This window comes from Perissodus microlepis, chromosome 17, assembly GCF_051167445.1.
Source record: "Perissodus microlepis isolate ML-2025 ecotype Zambia chromosome 17, ASM5116744v1, whole genome shotgun sequence".
Classification (NCBI taxonomy): domain Eukaryota; kingdom Metazoa; phylum Chordata; class Actinopteri; order Cichliformes; family Cichlidae; genus Perissodus; species Perissodus microlepis.
In genome coordinates, this window is record NC_140477.1 from 35,350,491 (window position 1) to 35,372,586 (window position 22,096).

The window sequence follows — 22,096 nt, forward strand, 5'->3', positions numbered from 1 at the left end:
AATTATCAGACAAGTAAAACATGAGAATTTCACACACAAAAACACAGGGGTGAAGTCCAGCTCAGTGACTCACCCAAATTCAAGCAGAGATAAAGCCTAGCAGAAAGTGATAGAGCTACCTGTGTCTGGGCAGCTGTCAGTCCAAACAGCTCAAAGAGGGGAACTATCCTTAAGGCAAAACCATTTTTGCAACAAGCAGTAAACATGCTTTTTACTGCTCTAAAGTTGGGTATTTTAAATGACTTCCTTTTGGAGACAGTAGAAGAACTTAAACACTTAAAGCTGTAAGCTAATGATAGTTATATAAGAGCAGATGCTGCTGGTGCAATAAGCTGTACGTTGTACGTTCAATGGATGCATGATCTGATTAGTCGACTAATCGCAAAAATAATCGGTGACTAGTCGACTATCAAAATAATCGTTTGTGGCAGCCCTAGTAGATTTTGAGCAGTTTTTAGGGTTGTTGTCTTGGTGAAATATCCAGCCCCGGCACAATTTCAACTTTGTCACTGATTCTTGAACATTGTTTTCAAGAATCTGCTGGTATTGACTGGAATCCATGTGACCATCAACTTTAACAAGATTCCCAGTACCTGCACTGGACACAGAGCCCCACAGCATGATGTACTGCCACCAAATTTTACTGTGGGTAGCAAGTGTTTCTCTTGGAATGCTGTATTATGTTTCCACAATGCACACCGCCTCTTCTTATGTCCAAATAACTAAATTTTAGTTTCATCAGTCCACACAGCACCTTATTCCAAAATTAAACTGGCTAGTCCAAATGTGCTCTAGCATACTTCAAACGACTGTGTTTGTGGCATGTGCGCAGTAAAGGCTTCTTCTGCATTGCTCTCCCATACAGCATCTCCTTGTGCAAATTGCACTGAATAGTTGAACGATGCACAGTGACAACATCTGCAGCAAGATGATGTTGTAGGTCTTTGGAGCTGGTCTGTGGGTTGACTATGACTGTTCTCACCATCCATCGCCTCTGCTTATCCAAGATTTTTCTTGGCCTGCCACTTCGGACCTTAACTAGAACTGTGCCTGTGGTCTTCCATTTCCTCACTATGTTCCTTACAGTGGAAAATGACAGCTGAAATCTCTGAGGTAGCTTTTTGTATCCCTCCCCTAAACCATGATGTTGAACAATCTTTTTTTTTCAGGTCATTTGAGAGTTGTTTTGAGGCTCCCATGTTGCCACTCTTCAGAGAAGATTCAAAGAGGAGGAAAACTTGCAATTGGTTACCTTAAATACCCTTTGACTGATCATGAATGGATTCACCTGTGTATGTAGGTCAAGGGTCAATGAGTTTACTAAACAAATGTTGTGTTCCAATAATTAGTGCTAAAAGCATGCAAATCAATAAAATGGCAGGGGCGCCCAAATTTATGCACCTGCCTAATTTTGTTTAAGTAACAATTGCACACTTTCTGTAAATCCTATAACCTTCATTTCACTTCTCAAATATCATTGTGTTTGTCTGCTATATGATATATTTAACTGAAATTGCTGATCCAAACAACCAATGATTTATGAAGAAAAATCATGGAAATTATCAGGGGTGCCCAAACTTTTGCATACTACTGTATGATAGGGCCCTTATAGGTCAATCTCTACTATTGAAACAGGCAGCACAGCTGTGAAAGACAGCAACCGCAGTTGCTGGGGACAATGTGATGGGATTAGTACACCAGAAAACTGTCTCTGCCCCTGTTTGGGATTATGTTCCAATGATAAAGATGAACCAGACCACTGTTGAACTCTTCAAGCTCCAAAAGCAGTTTATTAACCACATGGTTTTATTAAACTGCAAGTCTGCCATCATTCCTGCTCTTACTACTGAAAGTGGTATTATAGTTCACTGCTGGGTGTACGGCAAAATAGTCTTTAATATTGTAAAGAACCTAGGATCAGTCAAAAGACAACAGAACACTGACTCCTTCATGCAAACCCATTCAAAAGTGGCCACTTGCCTGTTCATGCAATATTACTATTTGAGCTCTTACTGGCCCAATATCTGAAGAAGATTCGTAAATTCAGAGCTTGAATTTTACTATTTGGATCACCAGCCCAAGTACATCAACTCATCCTGCCAGCATCTTGGAGACATTTAAGATATGAATTCTTTTCACTGGCAGCTTTAACAGTTACTGAGCATGGTTGAGGGTAAACAAGCCTGCTTGACCTGCTGGCCAGCAAAAAAAAGAAAAAAGAACTGTTGAGAGTGAAAAGCAAGCCATCCGTCACTGAAGCATTACCAGACTGCATTACATTCAAACAAAACTCTCCCTGATGATTAGATTACCTGCCAAGCACAGATGGCAACTAATGACAGGCTGTGTTCAATAGCTAACCTAACAAAATATACCACTACCCTGAGGTATGAAATGTTAAATTGTTATATAGCACTTCTTAAACGTGACTTTCTACAGCAATGCTAAATAATGGTAAGCTGGTCACCTTGGCCTTGAATAGATTTGCAACTTAAAGATCTAGGTAAATTGACAAACTTTCTACAAATATGCTGCATTCAGGCTAGCTAATTAGTTAACACTTTAATACTTCTTCGGTTATTTTCAGACAAGTATGTCACAAATTATTCTCTATTATTAACAAAAATAATAATAATTAGTTCATCTTAATATATTACAAAAATACATAGGCGGATGAAGTATTCAGATTCTTTAAGTAAAAGGACAAATTTAATAGTTCTGTGCTTGTAAATGTAAGCATAAACCAAAAAACAGCTTACAAAGAACAACAATTACTCAATGCAGAATATATATATTTTTTTATTCATTTTAAGTGTGTTTTTAATTGCTTTCTGCATTAGCTGACTGTTCAGTTCAAAAACTGACATTCAACTACAACCTTTGAACATGACAGCTGGAACCAGCAAATGTTTGGAACCAGCTGTTTGACTAGTCAAATAATTGTTTTGGCTCTGGATACAATAGCTCCTAATAACTAATCAATGCACAACTTATGTGACACAGCTGATAAACACTGACCAACAGGACAACACCAGTGTTTTCCTCACATATTAGGACATCTCTAGTTAATAAAACAACAACAAAGTCTTAATATGTTCTGTGTAAAGAAAACTCGTCCGTTAGAAAAGCTGTCAGATAAATGTAGTGAAGTGAAACGTGCCATTTCCCTCTGAATTGTTGTGGAATATTAACAGAAAGGAAACACTGGAACACCTCACATCTCTACTTATGTACAGTATTTACGGTAATATAGGGAGTTACAACCAGCCTAGTAATAACTTACCATGTCTAATGATATTAGGTGACAGAAAGCATTGTGACCCGGGTGGTCCGCTCCTACACAAACACAAACACCATTACTGACAACTGTTACCTCTGTGTTAGCTAACTGGTTGTATGCACAGAGTGCAGTTTTTAAATCTCCATTTTTAGCTGTTCGCACTTTATTAATATTAATATTATTATTATTATTATAACGACCGACAGTACACAACAGCTTCATACCCACCTATACTACATATACATCACAGCAGCTAGCGTGAGTCCTGTCAGTTTAGCTACAAAGCTAACGTCGTACAAGATTAATCAGTAACCTTACTTCTTCCCACATGAACTGAAACGGGGACTACAGGCTTGTTTACTCGCTGTACGATCACTTCCAGGAAAAACACAACCTGGCTTAACGTTACCAATGACACGAACATCTGCCCAGCGTTAACGGCTATGCAAGCAGCGAGAGGGGGCTAGCGCTAGCACCTTTAGCATCGTTAGCTGGCTGCCACCCCCCCACCGGTGGTTTTGCAGGGGGCATCGGGTTTTCCAAAAAAAGAAAGAAAGGGGAAAACACAGAGCCACCGGCACGCAGGGCGAGGTGACGCCTTTACTTTGCGTTCATGTGTTCGTCCGAAGGCGTGAACCCAAGTGACCATACCTCAGGATGGAGAATAGGGACGCAGCCAGCTTCTTTCTCATATTCCTCCATAGCGTCGGCCATCTTGGTGGTGATGCTCGCTGAGCATTGTGGGAAACAGGAGGCAGTGCAGGGGGGAACAGTCGAGGAGGAGGAGGAGGAAGAGAAGAGAGGATCTGTCAGAAACACTGGTGATGTACAGGTCACAGCACATAATAGAAAGGATGTCTAAAGTTGTACAGCAAAAATATATTTACTATGATTTATCATGTTTCCTATAAAATTATTCGGGGTTTTTTGTGTTAGTACCCCGTTCTGGGGGTGGGAAGTATAAAGATGATGGTTTGTTTTCCATCCATCCATCCTCTCATCTTTTTCAGGGTTGCTGGAAAAACCAGCAGCAGTACCTGCAGCAGAGTAGCACGTTATTGACTCTGCCACATTGATTTTGTATGTTTTAGTTACTATTTTTTCTTAGATAGATTTACAATGTAAAATATATATTTGTATAGCAGGATAAAAATTTATTAAATTGGATTTATTTTTGTGGGCTACTAAAAATATACAAGCAGCCAGTAAAATGTCTAATGTACTGGTCTGGTGGCCCAACAGGGGGGGAAAGGATGTTAAACAGTGGTGACACTGCAGTCCTTTTACTTTTATGTGGTTTCTTTTTACATAACAGTAACATTTGAACTTACTGTTAACTGTTGTCATCTGTACCCATCAACTGGCACAGGTCTTTGTGATCCCCAGGTTTCTGTAATGCTTGCAAATGACAGAGACATTTCTATAGCATGTGGGACATCTGGTTGCCCTTCATTCTGATCAGCAGTGGAGCAGTGCATGGAGGAACATGATGAGCACTCCCAGAGTGACCTCTACAAAATGACCTCCAGCAAGTCACTGGTGTGAATGTCTCTGAACAAACCATCAGAAACAGACTTCATGAGGGTGGCCTGAGGCCCAGTGACCTTTAGTAGGCTGTGTGCTCACCAGGCAGTCAGACTGGTGTTTGCTATAGGATACTGGCAGTCCAACGCTGGCGCCCAGTGCACTCTGTTTTCAAAGTGTCACTTTCATTTTTTGAGCAGTGTATATTGAAGTGAAAGTTAGCTTTTCAAATTTGAAAACAGGTTTTAGGATATACAGTCTTTATTTTTGGCATTTGTAATTAGACGCTAGTGTAAATAAGCCATCCTCCTGAAAGGTGAGTTCAAATACAAGGAACTCCTTGGGGGTTTCTTTCTAGGGCAAAATCTCATTTTGCAGACTCAGCTAATTAAATAGAAAACTCTTTCTAGTTCCACTTATTTGATTTGCAGTTTGAGTAGTTCAGTTTTTGCCATTACAATATTACCAACAATGTAACATCTTATTAGTTTTGAATCAGATCTAAAATCTGAGCAACTGTATGAGTTAAGTATATATATCCACCCAGCTGGTATACTCACAGTATCTCATGAGCATTGTAGTTTTCAGCATTTTTATAACATAACAGTCGTATAAACAGAGAGAGATAGTTATTTATTAATTTAATTTTTTAATGAATCCTTTGCTTATCCTGGTAAAAATGTCACCGAGATTAAAAATCTAATTTCCAAGAGAGATCTGGCATCATGCCAGCAAAGGTGATTTATTAAGAATACATAATTCTTAATAAATCGAGATAAAAAATTTTTATCTCGATTTTAATCCATGATGACAAAACTGATTGATGGTCGAATTTTTATGTGAAACCATCGATGACACTACCGTTATACCGCTTTGCGCCTGTATGTGTTACCTGTCACGTCACGTGCACCTTTACCGAACCCAAAACTCCAACCACCACTAGATGTCACCGCACACCCAGGCATGGATACTTGCGGTTCCTCAATTGCAGCAGCTGCAATAATCATTGTAGTTATTACTGGGGGCAGAAAAATGATCATCTACATTAAAAACAAGGTCGACCAAAAACACACAGGGGTGCTCATGGTAGTTGTGACTCACGAAAACCCAGCAGAGGTAAAGTTTGAATTGATCACAATTAATTAATGTGCACGTCTCCTTAACAAATTTAATCTCAGCAAAAAAGCATTACTATATAATATTAACCTGATGAGTTATATATACGAATTCCAATAAGTAGTGTTACCAGAGGCACCTGTAACTGTCAGCTGTTTGAGAGTGCACCAAAGCGATTACACGTTTGACACGTTTGCAAGGGAAAATCAGACGTTACCCGAGCAGGGGGGAAATTTCGAGCTGACGGGTCAAGTTATCCAGTAACAACCCGTACACGGGATATTAGCTGTTGGCTCTTCAAAATAAAGTCCCAAAGAGAGCCAGGGCAACCGTAAAATGATCAACTCTTGATGAAAATAAACTATAACTGTTTTATAAAAAAATTATATTTTATTCACATATAAAACGTTATAGGAGAGGGTGATTTAGAAAGAAAAACTGGACAAATACGATAAAGACAAGACATAAACTTTTATTTGCCATGTGGAAGTTAAAAAATTGAAGCAAAGCGCACACTGAAGTAGTTTTCATGAATTAAATCAAACAGATAGGAGACCCCAAACTGTCTTATTTTGATAATTTTGACTGAAATACGTAATACGTAAATACATAACGCGGACGTCTTAATTTTTTTAATACCTTTTAGTTTGAAATCAGCGTCCGGAAGTCGTGCATTTTCCGGTTACATTACTTCATTTGCCACAAAAACAGTCCCGATAGAATCGTGCAGGCACGCTGGTGGCTAACAAATAGACCGCGGACTGCTGGTAAATAAATATTAGAAAGCGTGTTAGCATTGTCAAAGTTGATTTTAAACATTTCAGACATTAAAACTGGACCTACGTGAAGCCAGCGGGCTGAGGAAACCGCGAGTCATCACTCGCTGACGCTGCCCAAAGACGAGTACCACCCGTAAACATTAACACATCTAAAGCTAACTGTTAGCAGACCGACACACGCCCCGGAAGACTGCTTTTAAATATTTACAGACAGCCTTTTCCTTTCGTGGCACAGCGTAACAGGAGACCTCCGGTGGAGCCAAGGTAAGCTCAAACAAGCAAAGAAAAACACCGAAATGAAAGCTAACCCCACTGCCTGCTGTTGATTACAGGCGGCTAGCATAATTGCTAATTGTGTTTGTGGTTGACTGACAGCCGTGACTACAGATGGTTTGTGCGTATTATTGTGTAATAAATCAGGATTAGAGGTAAGGACCGTAGCAGCTCCCGCATCTTCATGCGCTGCACTTGTGCCCCCGGCATCTGTCCCAAATAAAACTCCACATTTAGCCTGCTGGTGTTAGTTAATTCAACGCGAATGCACCCCAGGGCAACGCGCTGAGTGATGAGGCTGGCTAAATTTGGATTTCCTGCCGCCCGCTGTATCCGGGTGATGTATGGGAGAAGCTGTGGATTATAAACCACACCAGCCTTTGCCACTTCAGCGGGTCTAGTGCTGATAATGTTGTTGCTTTTCTAACCCCCACCCCACCCATGCTGCCTTTCAGTCATATCTCGCTGCAGTGTTGGATGTCTGCAGCTCTGTTTCCACTTTCACTTGACAGGAGACAAGCGCTGAAACAGGAGAATCACAGGGTAGCAGCAGCTCTTGCTAACTGTGTCAGACAAGCAATGCATCCGGTGGATCCTGGCGTGGTGTCTGATATCTGATATTACCATGTCATGGTGTCTACCTGCGATTTAACAGTGTTTTCTATGCCATACTCCTTTTGAGTATGTATTTTTAATAGCTGCAAGCTAATTCCACATTTAAAGACTTTGTAGTCTTTTTTTTTTCTTGCTACTCAAAATATGCAGTGAGATGGTGAAATTATGTTGGGAACTAAATCTTGGGACCAGACTTGGCATCTGGCACTCATAAATTTATATTTGCAATATTTCCATATTTCCGCCCTGTGCCAGTGTGGATGTAAATAAGGGCAATCCCACACTTTCCATGGCAAACCTTTATTGAGGTGTGCAGTCCAAGGTCACGGGAGTAACCAGCTCATTTGCCAGTCAAAAGGAGTTTCCAGTCAGACCTTTTTTGAAGCACTGCTTGTTCCCTGCACACATATGGCTTTCAGTTTGAATGCTAGTTCTACTTTGAGAGCGCAGGCATGATATTAATGCTGACATGCAGAGGAAAAAATAGAGAACTCATTTCACTTTTGTTTGTTTGTACGGTGATATAAGCGTCAGCAGTGCCTGGAAAAAAGGAAGCCGAGATGATTTCCCACAGGTGTATTTCCGTGCATGAAAAAATAAGTGGTTGTTTCTTCCTCAATAAGTCAGACATGTCAAAAATGAAGCCTAGAAGCCAGAATCGGCCAGGCAAGGATTCCGGCCCAGTGGACAGCCTTAGAAATTGTGAACAAGTACATAGATTTGTAACCATATTTTTTTAGAAGTTTTACAGCTTTTCCTATTGATAAAGACCCCCTCGCCCCAACACACACACACACACACACACGCACACGCACACACACACACACACACACCACTCCATTACCATTCACACTACACCAAAGTAATTAAGTAATAGATAAACATGACAAAAAGTTCCTGTTTTTTCATTATGATATAGATTTTTTTTTACAGGACATTATTGATATTATTAGAAAGTTTGGGCATTGGACTACCAAAAGTGACTGTAATTTTACACATTTATCACATAGTTTCAGTGGTCTGGTGAACTTAAGAGCCAAGTGTAGGGCTGTATGTACCACGGTGTAAAATGACTTTGACATCCCTGCAATAAGTCGACCTCACAGTTTGTTTTTTAACTTAAAAAGTGTATCTGTCAGTTATTGCAGCCTTCATTTATTTTTGATTTGACTAATTTATTACATTTCAGTGTATATTTGTGGTCTCAAGTCAGAGCATGTAGTGTTTGTCTGGTGTGATTCTGACCCATGTTGTTCTGGGGTGGAGACCAGGAAGCAGGTTCAGCAAACTCTGTGAGTCTAATAATAAATGCTGGGTTGATTTTTGTTGTTCTGGAAAGACTGATCAGAGTTATTTCAATCAGCTCTTGAGTATGCTCACCTTGAGTTAAGTGTGTACGTAAAGTAGAGAAAGCAAGCGATCTTCAGTGGAATCTGCTACCACGATTCACCATGGCAACGGGCAGATAAAGAACAGAATCTCCATTTTTTTTTTTTAATCCAGCGGAGTGAGTAATATGAACACATGCCCGACCATGATATTTATCTCAAAAATTTGGGGGGTGGGGGTTATTTTATTAGCTTTGTCCACACTGTCATCATCTGTGAGAGTATAAAAATTTGATATAAAGCATCTAATTTGGGGTCATTATTTACTCAACCTGAATTTTCATCAGATTAAGCTTGAATCTTGATTTGACATTTAATTTTCAAAGCTCCAGATCTGCCCCCAAGCCAGTTTTTTTATTAAATAAAAAGTGTTTTTTTTCCAGTAATTTAACTTTGTAAAAAAAATAAAATAAAAAAAAATGTCAGCGATTACCGGATAAAAATGAGTAATGACATTTACAGAAAAAACTTTGCTTTAATGTTCCTGACTTTAACCATGTGTAATTGCTAATATTAGACTTCACTGACTAATATTAGTCAATATGGCTGTTTTAAAGCCACAGTAGAGATGTTTTACTGAGTTACTGTTAATACTAAGAGTTGAGCAATTGTAACTGTTTAACATCTAACTTAAAAAAAAAAAATAGAGGACAGCTTTCCAAATCTAATGAAGGTAAAGTTTCATCCATAAAGGGAAAAAGTGTTATAGCTAAGCTTACATAAATTGAAATATTTCAGTGTAGTTTGGAAGGGTTAGGCATTAAATGGTGTTTTAAAAATGGGGAACATAACCTGTTCCTGACAGTTTTAGTTTTGATTCTCTCACTGCAGACTCGGTGCTGTTTAAGGGTTTGGAAGTAAAGATTAAATCTAAACTCACAATTTTAACATAAGCTTAGTTTAGGGTAGATGTTCTGTAGAGAATATACTGGTCAGTAGTGATTTCACGTCTGTTAATCTCTAATCTGGAACCTAAACATCTACGGCATAAGTTACCATGGCGATGTAATTTTAAATTGAATAGCTTTTTTTTTTTGGATACATGTGGGCTGTAGTTAAATATTCACCTTGTCTTACTGAAGCTGGTTAATTATTTTGAGCTCTGCAATGAGAGAGTCTTTTTTGCATATTATTTACCAAGGTGGTTATCTGGTTGTATATTTATGCTCCACACAATTCAAATTCATAGGTAAAAGCTATGCTTAAAATTCTAAGCAAATCAGCCTTTATTTGTGGGACAGGGCGCCTGTACAGCTGTTCTCTGTGGAGCTGTGAAGTGTAGGCTCATAATTTTGTCACCTATTGTTATTTCATTTCTACAGTCTCCATAGGAAACGGAGGAAACTGTCAGTGCTTCTGCTGTATATTTGACTTGATGCTGACATTGTCATTGTCACCCACAGAATAGTAGTACCAATAGCCAGCTGCCAACTCTATGGATGCACTAAAATTATTTTTTTTTTTCAGATGTTTCATCTGCTACAAACATTCTGTAGTTGTTATTAGTGTTTGCTGTTGAAGCACTTCTCTGAAAAGCATATTGGTTTCCAGTTAAATAATGACACTCATAGCATGTTTTCTTCCCACCCATCATATCTCCTAAATTATACTGCTGTGCAGTGCTAACATTTTCTAGACAAATGCCCTGTGACAGACTGGTGACCTGTCCAGGGTGTACCCTGCCTCTCATGCTATGATAGCAGGGATAGACATCAAGCCCCTGACCCTGAAGTGGATAAGCGGAAGGAAATCAGTGAACACATGAATGAGTGAAATGTACAGCTTGAAACTTTGAAATTGAAATAGTTAAAAATTGCTGCTATGTGTGTTTGTAATGTAGACCGAGAACAGGTGGCGGTTATCTCAGCTGATACCGGATATAAGCCTAGAGCCTGGGGAAATAAAGTATGCTTTTATAGGCTCTAATCATATTTACTGTCTTTAAAGGGCATCACAGCAACAACATCACCGACAGCCTCCCCTGCTCACAGGCACAGACTCACCTGAAAACAAGTAGGGATGCACTCATCTGACTTTCAGTCCTGATACAGATACCTTGGCTTTGGGTGTTGGCCGGTACCAAAGACTCATTGGATACTAGTATTGAATTAATAAACGTGGTTCCACACTGTGCGGAAGAGACTGTGCAGTTTTTCTAGCTCAGAAAGCTCCTTTGGGAATGAATACACAAGTATGTCTGTGAAGGTTCTCAGTCATCCAGGTCATCGTAGTCAAAGGAGCTTGCAAAGAAAAGCGTCTGGACTTCTATAAGTTTACTTGAAGACGTTTCACCTCTCATCCGAGAAGCTTCTTCAGTTCTAAGGTCAAATGGTGGAGAGTCCCAGATATAAACCTAGTGGGAGTATCCCCCCACAGAGGGACAAAAGGACCCCCTTGTCCCTCTGTGGGGGGATACTCCCACTAGGTTTATATCTGGGACTCTCCACCATTTGACCTTAGAACTGAAGAAGCTTCTCGGATGAGAGGTGAAACGTCTTCAAGTAAACTTAAAGAAGTCCAGACGCTTTTCTTTGCAAGCTCCTTTGAATACACAAGTAACCACAATATGTATATGAAATCTAGATTTCCTTATTTCTGACCATTTGATAGACAAAAGTGTCTGTTATGTGTGAGCAAAGAAACCCAAATAAACAAAAGTCAAAATAATTCAGCTAATAGTGATATTACTTTGTCCCAGGCTTACTTTTCTTTACATTTCATTTCAGTGCTTTGTTTCTCCTCTCTTCCTGTGCTCGTTGTTTCACCGTGTGAGCATACAGAGTGCAGCAGACAGAAGATGCAAATCAAAATAACAAAAACATTTAAATGCAATAAGAGTTTTCCAACAGTTTTGCAAACTAGCCAGCAAAATTAAAAAAGTGAGAATGTGGTCATGAAAAGCACCACCCATAGCAATTTTTTCATCATCGGCCTATTTGACTGGTGTTTGTAATTAAATAGCTGTAATGTTACAAACTACTGACCTGATCAGTTTCATAAAAGAATTGAATAAGGTCACTGTGGCTATCAAAGGATGAATGTCTAATATAAATATGTGATTGTTGCATCACTATTTGAACAGTGTTAGGAGCTCTAACTAATGATGCTTTGATTCTCAAGTTATTGAAATGCCAGGATAAGTGCATCAGAGCGGTGTAATCTCCCCAGCTGGGATGTCCGGGCAACTGGATGCGGTTTGGCTGATTCGATGCATTGGCTCTGACAAACACCAGATGTGCTCAGAGTGAGATAGTGGGCCCTCATTTTTTTGTCGTTGTGGATTTATCCATCAGCGGTACAAAAATAAGATTACATTCTGGCATACTTCTCCCTAGGGTGTAGCTCAGCAGCCTTTATTGCCATCTGTAAGAAGGTTATCTGAGGCTCACCAATAAAAAAAAAAAAAAACAACAAAGAAAAACAAAACATGAACAAACAGCTGTTTTAATTCCAGTGAAACCACATAACTGTGTGGACCTTTCATTGTTGCCTGACTGCCATTGGGGTCAGACATCAAACAGAAGTGAACAAACACACCTTCAATTTGCTTAATTTGTGCTGTCTCTGGTAGGGCTGTTCGATATAACGATATATATCGGATGACGATATAAAAACGTCTATCGTTTCATTTTACGCTCTCGTTTGTTTCGTGGTGTCGCAAAATAAACTGTTTACGGCAATATTTTTTCATGGTTCTGATGGTCACTGTAGTGGCTATATTAATTTCTTAAAGTTCTCTCTTTCTCTTATATTTAATATAACCACAATACGGACGGACAAGCGCCTGTTTTTATGCGTTGTCATTAGCAACAACGACGGTAAAACCATCGCCTGTCCGCTTGTTTTCCACATAAACCTTTCACAATAAAGCTCAAGATCCTGTTGAGACTTTTCAAAATAAACTGAATCACGTGAAAGAGTATGCAGAGTATTTATGGATGAGAAGCAAAAAAGAGCCGTCAGGTGCTAAAAAATAAACCTTAGACTCAAACGTTAGAACAGGCTTTTCCCCGCAGCACGCCGTGTAATAAATACTCACAAAGAAAACGGCGTCCGTTACAACTTATGTCTAAAAATGTATAGTTTCATGCATCGGTTAAAACACTCGACTCCAGCTACATGACGCACAGCTGGAAACACTTCCCGCAAGTCGAGCTGCCCGAGATTCACAGAATTTACAGAAAATGTTACATTTTTGTGATTTATATCGTTATCGGGACGATAGAATTCTTATATCGGGATATGAGATTTTGGTCATATCGCACAGCCCTAGTCTCTGGTGATGAAAGGATTCAGATCTGTGTGGTTTCTTGTATCAGCCTTGCTTCAAGTCCAATGCCAAGCCAGATTTGTCATTTGACCAAAAGAGAGCGGGACTGTGGAGATCTTTTTAAGTGTCCCAGCCAATTAAATTCAGTGTCCACCTTCATTGGGGCTTTGAGCAGAGCTTTGGAAGTAGGGAGACCTCATAAATGTCCACCTGATTGTGTTGCCTCCTCATGTATTGCTGGGGAGATCGTGGCTCAAGAGTTGGGAGTTTGCCTTGTAATTGCCGGTTGCCGGTTCGAGTCCCGGCTTGGATAGTCTCAGTTGTTGTGTCCTTGGGCAAGACACTCCACCCGTTGCCTACTGGTGGGGGTCAGAGGGCTGGTGGCGCCAGTGTCCGGCAGCCTCGCCTCTGTCAGTGGCTGTGGCTATAATGTCGCTTGTGTGAATGTGTGTGTGAATGTGTGTGTGAATGGGTGGATGACTGGTTGTGTAAAGCGCTTTGGGGTCCTTAGGGACTAGTTAAGCGCTATACAAATACAGGCCATTTACCATAAAGATTTGCTTCTTGTTTTGTTAGACACGTGATGGATGAAGCCAGTTTAAATTGAGTTTGTTTTTTCTTGCAAAACATGAGAAACATCACTAAAAAGGGTACAGTTGGAACTTCCACGTAGGGGTGGGCGATATAAACGATATACGATAGAAACGATATAAATTTGGCCAACGATAGAGATTTTGACTATATTGCTCTTTCGCGATAGCGCATGTTGATGATGTCATCAAGCTGCACCTGTTTTGGTCGAAAGCATCGCAGCGGCTAAAACAAATATCATCTGCAAATTATGGCGGGCAACAGTCATAGCAAAGAGATGAAGCACTTTTGAAATATGGGGAAAGCCGAAAACTGCGCTTCCTCCACTTCGGTAACATTGATTCATTAATGTTGAATTCTCTCGCAGCTGTTCTATTCCCATGTTGTTGCAGTATATTAATAACTAACCTTGTATTGTGGATGAATGATCTCAGTTGTTCTCCTGACTGAAGTTTGGCCCGTGTACAGCATCCTGCTATGCGATTGCATTCGTCCCTGACCACCAGAATCCCTCACGTTAACTTTTATCGAGTGGAAAAAAAGTTGCCGTTCATCCTCCAGCTTCACTGTGCTAATGTTATGCTAACATAGCTGTGTCGCTAGCAATCACGTAGCACAACATTATATACCAGGTAGTCCAACTTCAGTAACCCTGCAAACTCCACTGCTGTTTAGTTTTCTGTCTTCATTTATGTTGGAAGTGACAGCAGAGCTGTACGTTTGAATTAGTTTCAAAAATCTCTGTCAGAACATGGTATGAAATGTTTAGGTGTAAACTAGCGAGCCAACTTCCTGTTAACTTCTAACTCTGTTAAATTTAATAAATTCTGTTTTCATGGATGCATGGATGTAAAACTTAATTGTTACACCCAATAAAGCAGCAACGCTGATGATTTTATTAAAGATTAAAGAATTTAGACCGTTTTTAACTCTTAGTGTTCGTTTGACTTTGGGACCTGAAGTGGAGTTTTGGACCCAGATTATTCCGCGAAGCTCCTCACTACGGCAGCCGTAATGCTCTGACAATCCATCAAGCAGTGCGGCTTACCAAAGTTGTACTAAAACATTTTTTAACAGATTTCTGCAACCAAAATCGGTTCGAGGTCAGTAAGCACAACCAGAATTCATACATAAGGCACACTCTCGATTTTGAAAAAATTAAAGGATTTTTAGTGTGGAAAATACGTTATACAGAAGAAAAGAATATATTGTGATATATATCGTTACCGCACATGCTTCAAATTATATCGCAATATGAATTTTAGGCCATATCGCCCAGCTCTACTTCCACGTGTTCGACAAGTGCAATAAAGCGTCATTTCAAAACTGTTAGTTAAATTATTATAAAAGTGAGTGAGACTGTGATCACCGTGGAACCTTGATGTCCTTCAGAACTGTTACTACCAGCTTCTTGGCATCTACAAGTTAGTGCTTCAAATCTTCCTCCAAAAAACATGCCCTGTCTGAGCTCATAGGTTGACTCATGAAAGGCATAAAGCTCGTCTTAGCACAGGGAGTGGAGCTGTAGGTGTGTGTAACCAGTGACCACACCTGACATTATACAGACAATGTTTTAGCTGTGTTTAAAAAAAAAGAAAAAAAGTTCAGGATAAAACAGTTGACAGGATGTACATGTGATTACCTGTGAATCCTGTTTTTAACATTCAGCTTGAATGACAGCAATCCTCTGGTAAAGCTGTAAGAAGGGATCTGTGTAATATGTCAGTAACGTGTTATATAATTGACCTCTGCTACTGCTATGGGTGTATTGTTCTTATACTCTTTGGGCAAAATGTTTGGAACATTTTTCACGTGTAGTGGCTAACAAAGAGAAAAATGATTTCAGGGGGACGTTGGATAAGAAAAGGAAGTCCAACTATATTCTTTTTGCCAACAAGTTGCTGGTTCCCAGTAGGGCTGCCACAAACGATTATTTTGATAGTCGACTAGTCACCGATTATTTTTGCGATTAGTCGACTAATCAGATCATCATCCATTGGACGTACAACGTACAGCTTATTGCACCAGCAGCATCTGCTCTTATATAACTATCATTAGCTTACAGCTTTAAGATTTTAAGGTATGTGCTAACTAAAAATAAAAACAAGATGATAGTTTATTAAATTTTAATGAAATTTGCAGATTGTTTTCGGTGAAGTTTAATAAACTCCTTGCTATCTAAAATATAACAGGACACCGGAGTATATTCTCGAGCATCTCACACTTCTGATAATCAGCTGTCTGCTTGACGTTTATTCAGCTGTGTAAAAACTATAACTTTAATCTCAGCCAAACCGATTTACTCAGGAACAAATAAAATACTAAAAAAAGCCAAACAATAACATGTTTAAGTTATCTAAGTGACTTATATATCATGTTTAACCTGAGTAGCGAAAGACGGCGGTGGGTTTGAAAACGATTTGTCGGGAGTCCGGTGTTCTCACGGGCTCTAGTGAGCCTTGAACCCGGCTAGCTATCGAGCTGGTGGGTAACAGACGTCTTCGAAAACGTCGGAGCGCTTTTGAAAATATGTGGTGTCTTGATAAACTGAGCAGATATTTGAGGTTTACACAGCTACATTCTCGCCTGAAAATATGTTAAACGTTTATTTTGTGACCCAGAAAGAATAATAAGAGTAATATTAAAACTAACTAGCTGCCGCCATTGTTGGAAACTGAGCAGGGCCGCGCTATGAATTCTGGGACACAGCTTCTTCTTCTTCGGGGTTTAACGGCAGCTGGCATCGTTGTACATGCAGTGCTGCCATCTTCTGTTTCAGTCCATTATTACACTCTTAAATCCTACTACTTATTCCTGCATCTTTTGGGATCTTACAAAGCTTCAAACGACGCGTCAACTATTAAATTAGACGTCGACGATTTTGATAGTCGACGTAATCGTGACTAGCCGACTAATTGTGGCAGCCCTAGTTCCCAGTGTTCTTCATGTTTTACTTACACCCCCACCGGGAAGCTAAATTTCATGTTGTTACTTCATATTTTATGGTGTTTCTTCTTTTCTTTTAAAATGTGATGCAGCTATGATGCGTTTTTAAAATATCAAGGCAAAAAAGAAAGCAAGCCTCTTCATCCAACTTAGCAGACACTAGTGTTAGACTGCTGGGATTTACCGGAATAGGAAAATTATAGCAAGAATTATGAAAAAAGATGCATATAGCTATTTTGATATGTTCTTATTGCCTTTACCACAATTTTTCATGATATAAAAAAAGAAAGAGAAACTGGTGCCGACCGAAGAGGTTCTGGTCTTTCAACAATTGAAAATCACCAGGACTGATTTTTTTATTTACTTATTGTAAGTAGGGTTTAATGTATTCAAGTTGGAAATGTTTTTTTTCCCTGTCAAATGTGTGAAAATATTATTAGCTTTTGTTATGTTATTGTTAACAGAGTCTTTGTCTTAATTATATGCAGATCAATCATGCATATGTAATCAGCCCAAAAGCTTATTTTGAACCAGGAAAACCCTGCAATTGGTACACACTGATATTACAAATAGTACTTAGAAATATAGTGATTCATAATCAGTGTTCATTTTTACAGCAGTCACAGTCTTTTGACCAAAACGTCAGTTACTTTTAGTCATAATTTAGGCAGCTAAGCTTTCAGTTTTAGCTGAGAAAATATCATAAGATTATAACAGACTAATGATTCAGTTGAGTAAAATATAACGTGTACATTTTTTTTTCGCATTTCTACCGATGAGAGTTACTCCACATGGTTTACAAAGTGTTTTATTTTCCTTGACATTAAACATGAAATATGTCCATACATCTTCTCTTCTCTTTCTTCCAAATGTTGACACTGTGTCTCGTCTTCATGAGAAACAGAGAGCATGGAAGTTGGCGGTTCTGTTTCCAGGGTCAGATCAAACCTGTGTGACTGAGCTTACCCCACAAGGAGATTCCTTCTCATTGAATCTCCAAAGGTTGATTCTGTTCATCTGGACGTAGCGTTTTGTGGGAGAAATGTTTCGTCACTCATCCAAGTGACTTCTTCAGTCTCAGCTGACTGCAGGTTTCCCCAATCTTATAAACTCTTATAAACCAGCCCACTGAAGGGACAATGGGCTGGAAGGTCAGTTCCTTAATCATAATTATGCCTCCCAGCCCATTGTCCCTTCAGTGGGCTGGTTTCACAATTTACAACCCAGTCATGATCTATTGGTGCATACAGTTATAGTCTGCTCAATTGAATCTCTCTTACTGAGCTGAAGGAGTTACAGGTGTTGTGCATGCTCTGCTTTCCGGTGTCCTGTTTCACACATTCCGAACTCTTGAGTCCTGCAGACAGCTGCAGCTCTTTGAGGGATGCACAATGCATCGCTTTTGATGCTGCTGTTTGATACAGCAGGATGGGAAGGCATTGTTTTGCTGAGCTCATGTTCACAGAGAGTGTACAATGTTAACCAAATATCAAATTTTATATTACACCAGAATCCTGGAACCCATTATTGTAGTCAACAAAATCTTACCTATTTTAAGCTTTTGCCAAACATTTATATCAATCACTGAGTCCTCTGCATCTCCTTCGTGCTGTTGGCAGAAGCACTTCGGAAATCTCCACAAGTCCGGCTGCAGTAATCCCTCCGGGCTAAGCCGTGACCTGAGAGAAAAAGGTTGTGGCTGTGACGTAAACTCGCATACAAATACATCACATTTCATTCCCGTGGATTTTCCACTTGGAGTGTCACATCTATAAGCTTTTTCTTACTAATGTTTCGCGGCACCAGTGATCACAGCTATTCATGATAGGCCAGTGAGGAAGAAAGGAGCTAAATGACAGTATTAACTTAGCTGATACTGTCATCCAGAGCAACTTATTAAGAGGTCATTCATCTGCACTGGATCCCCAGTGTGTCATAATCATCATAATGTAGCTGTAATAAAGATGCACTGACTTCCCTGAAATGCAGTGATGACAAAAGAAAAAAACAGGCCTTAACAAAGAAAGTTAATACAGTCAGTATTTTTACATGTCAAGTTTGTTATTTATTGTCAATATTTTGTTGTGCTGCTTGTCTGTCTTCTCAACAGTCCTTTAACTGCTGCTTTGTGGGGGCATCGTCCACCTTTGTTCCAGATTAGGCAGCCTTTACTGAGTCTCTTTTCAAGGCTTTGGGGGGGACGATTGTAGTTATTTCTTCAACAATGAGAAGTTGAACTGAGGTATTGTTGGATGGTTAAGCCTTTGACTGTGCTCTGTTCTTGATTAGACTTTGGTTACAGTGTTCTAGCTGAGCTTAAAGGGAGGAAAACCCGACTGCTTTATACATTTTTTGTTCTTTCTTAAAATGCCTGCATTCTTATTAATACCCTTCAAAGGCTTTCTATTACAGTGGTGTAATCTTCTTACATGGCTATGACTTTTGCACCATCCACCAAGGTCAGATGTATTCAGATAGCCTCTCATTGCAAAGCTTATTTAGCAAAGATTTAGGGAAGTGTTGAGGGAGAACTTGACTGTAGTGGTCTTCTAATTAATGCAGTCAGGTCACCCTTGACAATGAGACCTACTTTTAATGGATGCCATGAGTAATAGATGATCAGGTTACAGACTGCAAGTATAAAATCTGAAGTGTTTCCCACAGGTTTAGATTCAATCTGTGGAAAAGGTGTGTGTGTGTGTGTGTGTGTGTGTGTGTGTGTGTGTGTGTGTGTGTGTGTGTGTGTGTGTGTGTGCGACTGCATGCATGCATGCATGCAAACACAAAGATGTTTGAAACAACAAAAAAGAAATTTGTAACAAACAAAACTTCCCAGACTCTGCAGACGCCATAAATGAAGAAACAAAAAGTCACATTTGAGGAGCCAATAATCCATCCATCCATCCATCCATCCATCCATTTTCTTCTGCTTATCCGGGGCCGGGTCGCGGGGGCAGGAGCCCAAGCAGAGAAGCCCAGACCTCCATCTCCCCAGCCACCTCCTCTAGCTTGTCCGGGGGAACACCAAGGCGTTCCCAGGCCAGCCGAGAGATATAATCTCTCCAGCGCATCCTGGGTCTGCCCCGGGGCCTCCTCCTGGTGGGACATGCCTGGAAAACCTCACCCAGGAGGCATCCTTGTCAGATGCCCAAACCACTTCAACTGGCTCCTTTCAATGTGGAGGAGCAGCAGCTCTACTCTGAGCCCCTCCCGAATTGCCGAATTTCTCACCCTATCTCTAAGGGAGAGGCCAGCCACCCTTCAGAGGAAGCCCATTTTCGCCGCTTGTATTCGTGCTATATAAATAAAATTGAATTTAATTCGCGATCTCATTCTTTCAGTCACTACCCACAGTGCGTGGCCATAGGTTAGGGTAGGGGCGTAGATCGACTGGTAAATTTAGAGCTTCGCTTTTACACTCAGCTCTCTCTTCACCACAACAGACCGGTGCAGCGTCTGCATCACTGCGGCCACTGCACCAATCCGTCTGTCGATCTCCCGCTCTCTTCTCCCATCACTCGTGAACAAGACCCCAAGATTCTTAAACTCCTCCACTTGGGGCATGAACTTGTCCCTGACCTGGAGTGGGCACTCCACCCTTTTCCGGCTGAGGACCATGGCCTCAGATTTGGAGGTGCTGATTCTCATTCCCACTGCTTCACACTCAGCTGCGAACCGTTCCAAGCAAACTCCCATGCACCCTCAAGTATCCTCGAGAGGATAAAGAGCTGATCCAGTGCTCCATGACCAGGACAAAAACCGCATTGTTTCTCCTGCATCTGAGGTTCGACTAACGGGCAGACTCTCCTCTCCAGCACCCTGACTTAGACTTTCCCAGGGAGGCTGAGGAGTGTGATTTCCCTGTAGTTGGAACACTACAGGAGAACCCGGTCCCCTTTCTTAAAGATGGGGAGCACCACCCTGGTCTGCCAGTCCAGGGGTACTGCCCCTGATCTCCACGCAACATTGTAGAGACGTGTTAACCAAGACAGCCCTACAACATCCAGAGCCTTCAGGATCTCGGGGCGGACCTCATCAACCCCAGGGGCTCTGCCACCAAGGAGTTGTTTAACTGCCTCAGTGACTTCGCCCACAGAGATTGGCGGGTCATCCCCTTCGTCCCCAGACTGCTTCTGCCACGGAAGACGTGCCAGTGGGATTGAGGTCCTCGAAGTATTCCTTCGACCGCCCGCCAATTTTCTCAGTCGAAGTCGGCAGCACTCCACCCGCACTATACACAGTGCAGGTAGAGCACCGCTTTCCCCTCCTGAGTCGCCTCAAACTGTGGTTTGCACAGAAGTCCAATAACAAAACACCACTCAGGTTCAGATCTGGGAGGCTGTTCCTCCCAATCACGCCTTTCCAGGTCTCGCTGTCATTGCCCACGTGAGCACTGAAGTCTCCCAATAGGACAACAGAGTCCTCAGGAGGAGCACCCTCCAGTGGCCCCACCCAGGGACTCCAAGAAGGCTGGGTACTCTGAACTGCCGCTTGGCGCATAAGCGCAGACAACGGTCAAGACCCGTTCCTTGACCCGAAGGCGAAGGGAACAAACCGTCTCGTCCAGTGGGAGAAACCCCAACATACCCTAGCCCGCCGCCTTTCACCAGGGGCAACTCCAGACTGTTGCTTCTCTGCCGATACTTTTAAGAATCAAGTTTCTGAACTCTGACCCTCTAGAGAGGGGTTCATAGTAGTGTTTGTGTTTGTTTACACATGGTAGATTTTTGGTGTGAATTAAACACAAAGGGTGCAGATAGATTGCTGAATGATTGAAAGTGGACAGGAAAGAAAGCAATGGAAGCGGTTCAAGAATGGGAAGAAGTAAACATCAAAGATTTTTTTAAAAAAAGCAGCATGAGAAGCATACACAGTGGCTGTATTGGACGCACGATCTGATTTCCTCGTGTTGGTGTTGTTCCCAGATCATCATACTAAATGTTGTTCCAGGATCAACATTGCAAGTGACCAATCAGAATGTTGTGACGTCATACTTTTGCGACTTCGGGAAAAACCGGCGTAAAACAAAAAACTGTACTTAAGCTGCGAGAAACCGCCTCTGTCCACCGATCAACGGACCCTGACCCTAACCCTAACCGTAACCCTTTAATAAACAGTAAGCAGAATTGATATTGTCCTTGCAACATTGGAATTTCATAAATGCACGAATGGCTTGGCGCGCAAAAGAATAACATCACAACAATGTGATTGGTCACTTGCAATGTTGAACCTGGAACAACATTTTCATGATGGTCTGGGAACAACACCAACACGAGGATATCAGATCATCCGTATTGGACAGAGTATGAGTTTT

General features: G+C 40.9%; 2 protein-coding genes across 2 annotated transcripts in view; one reads left to right on the forward strand and one right to left on the reverse strand.

Annotated features, from left to right (window-relative positions):
• The window catches only part of zdhhc17 (zDHHC palmitoyltransferase 17), a 35,369-nt gene extending 31,358 nt beyond the window's left edge, over positions 1-4,011 (reverse strand). Inside the window, exon 1 of the mRNA XM_084909796.1 lies at positions 3,932-4,011. Within this exon, the coding sequence (XP_084765922.1) occupies positions 3,932-3,994 (63 nt within the window). The 5' untranslated portion in view covers positions 3,995-4,011. The remainder of the gene's footprint in view (positions 1-3,931) is intronic.
• A 2,598-nt stretch (positions 4,012-6,609) lies between these two features.
• osbpl8 (oxysterol binding protein-like 8) overlaps positions 6,610-22,096 on the forward strand; it is a 91,540-nt gene continuing 76,053 nt past the window's right edge. Inside the window, exon 1 of the mRNA XM_084909785.1 lies at positions 6,610-6,963. The gene's annotated coding sequence lies outside the window, so the exon portion shown is untranslated. The remainder of the gene's footprint in view (positions 6,964-22,096) is intronic.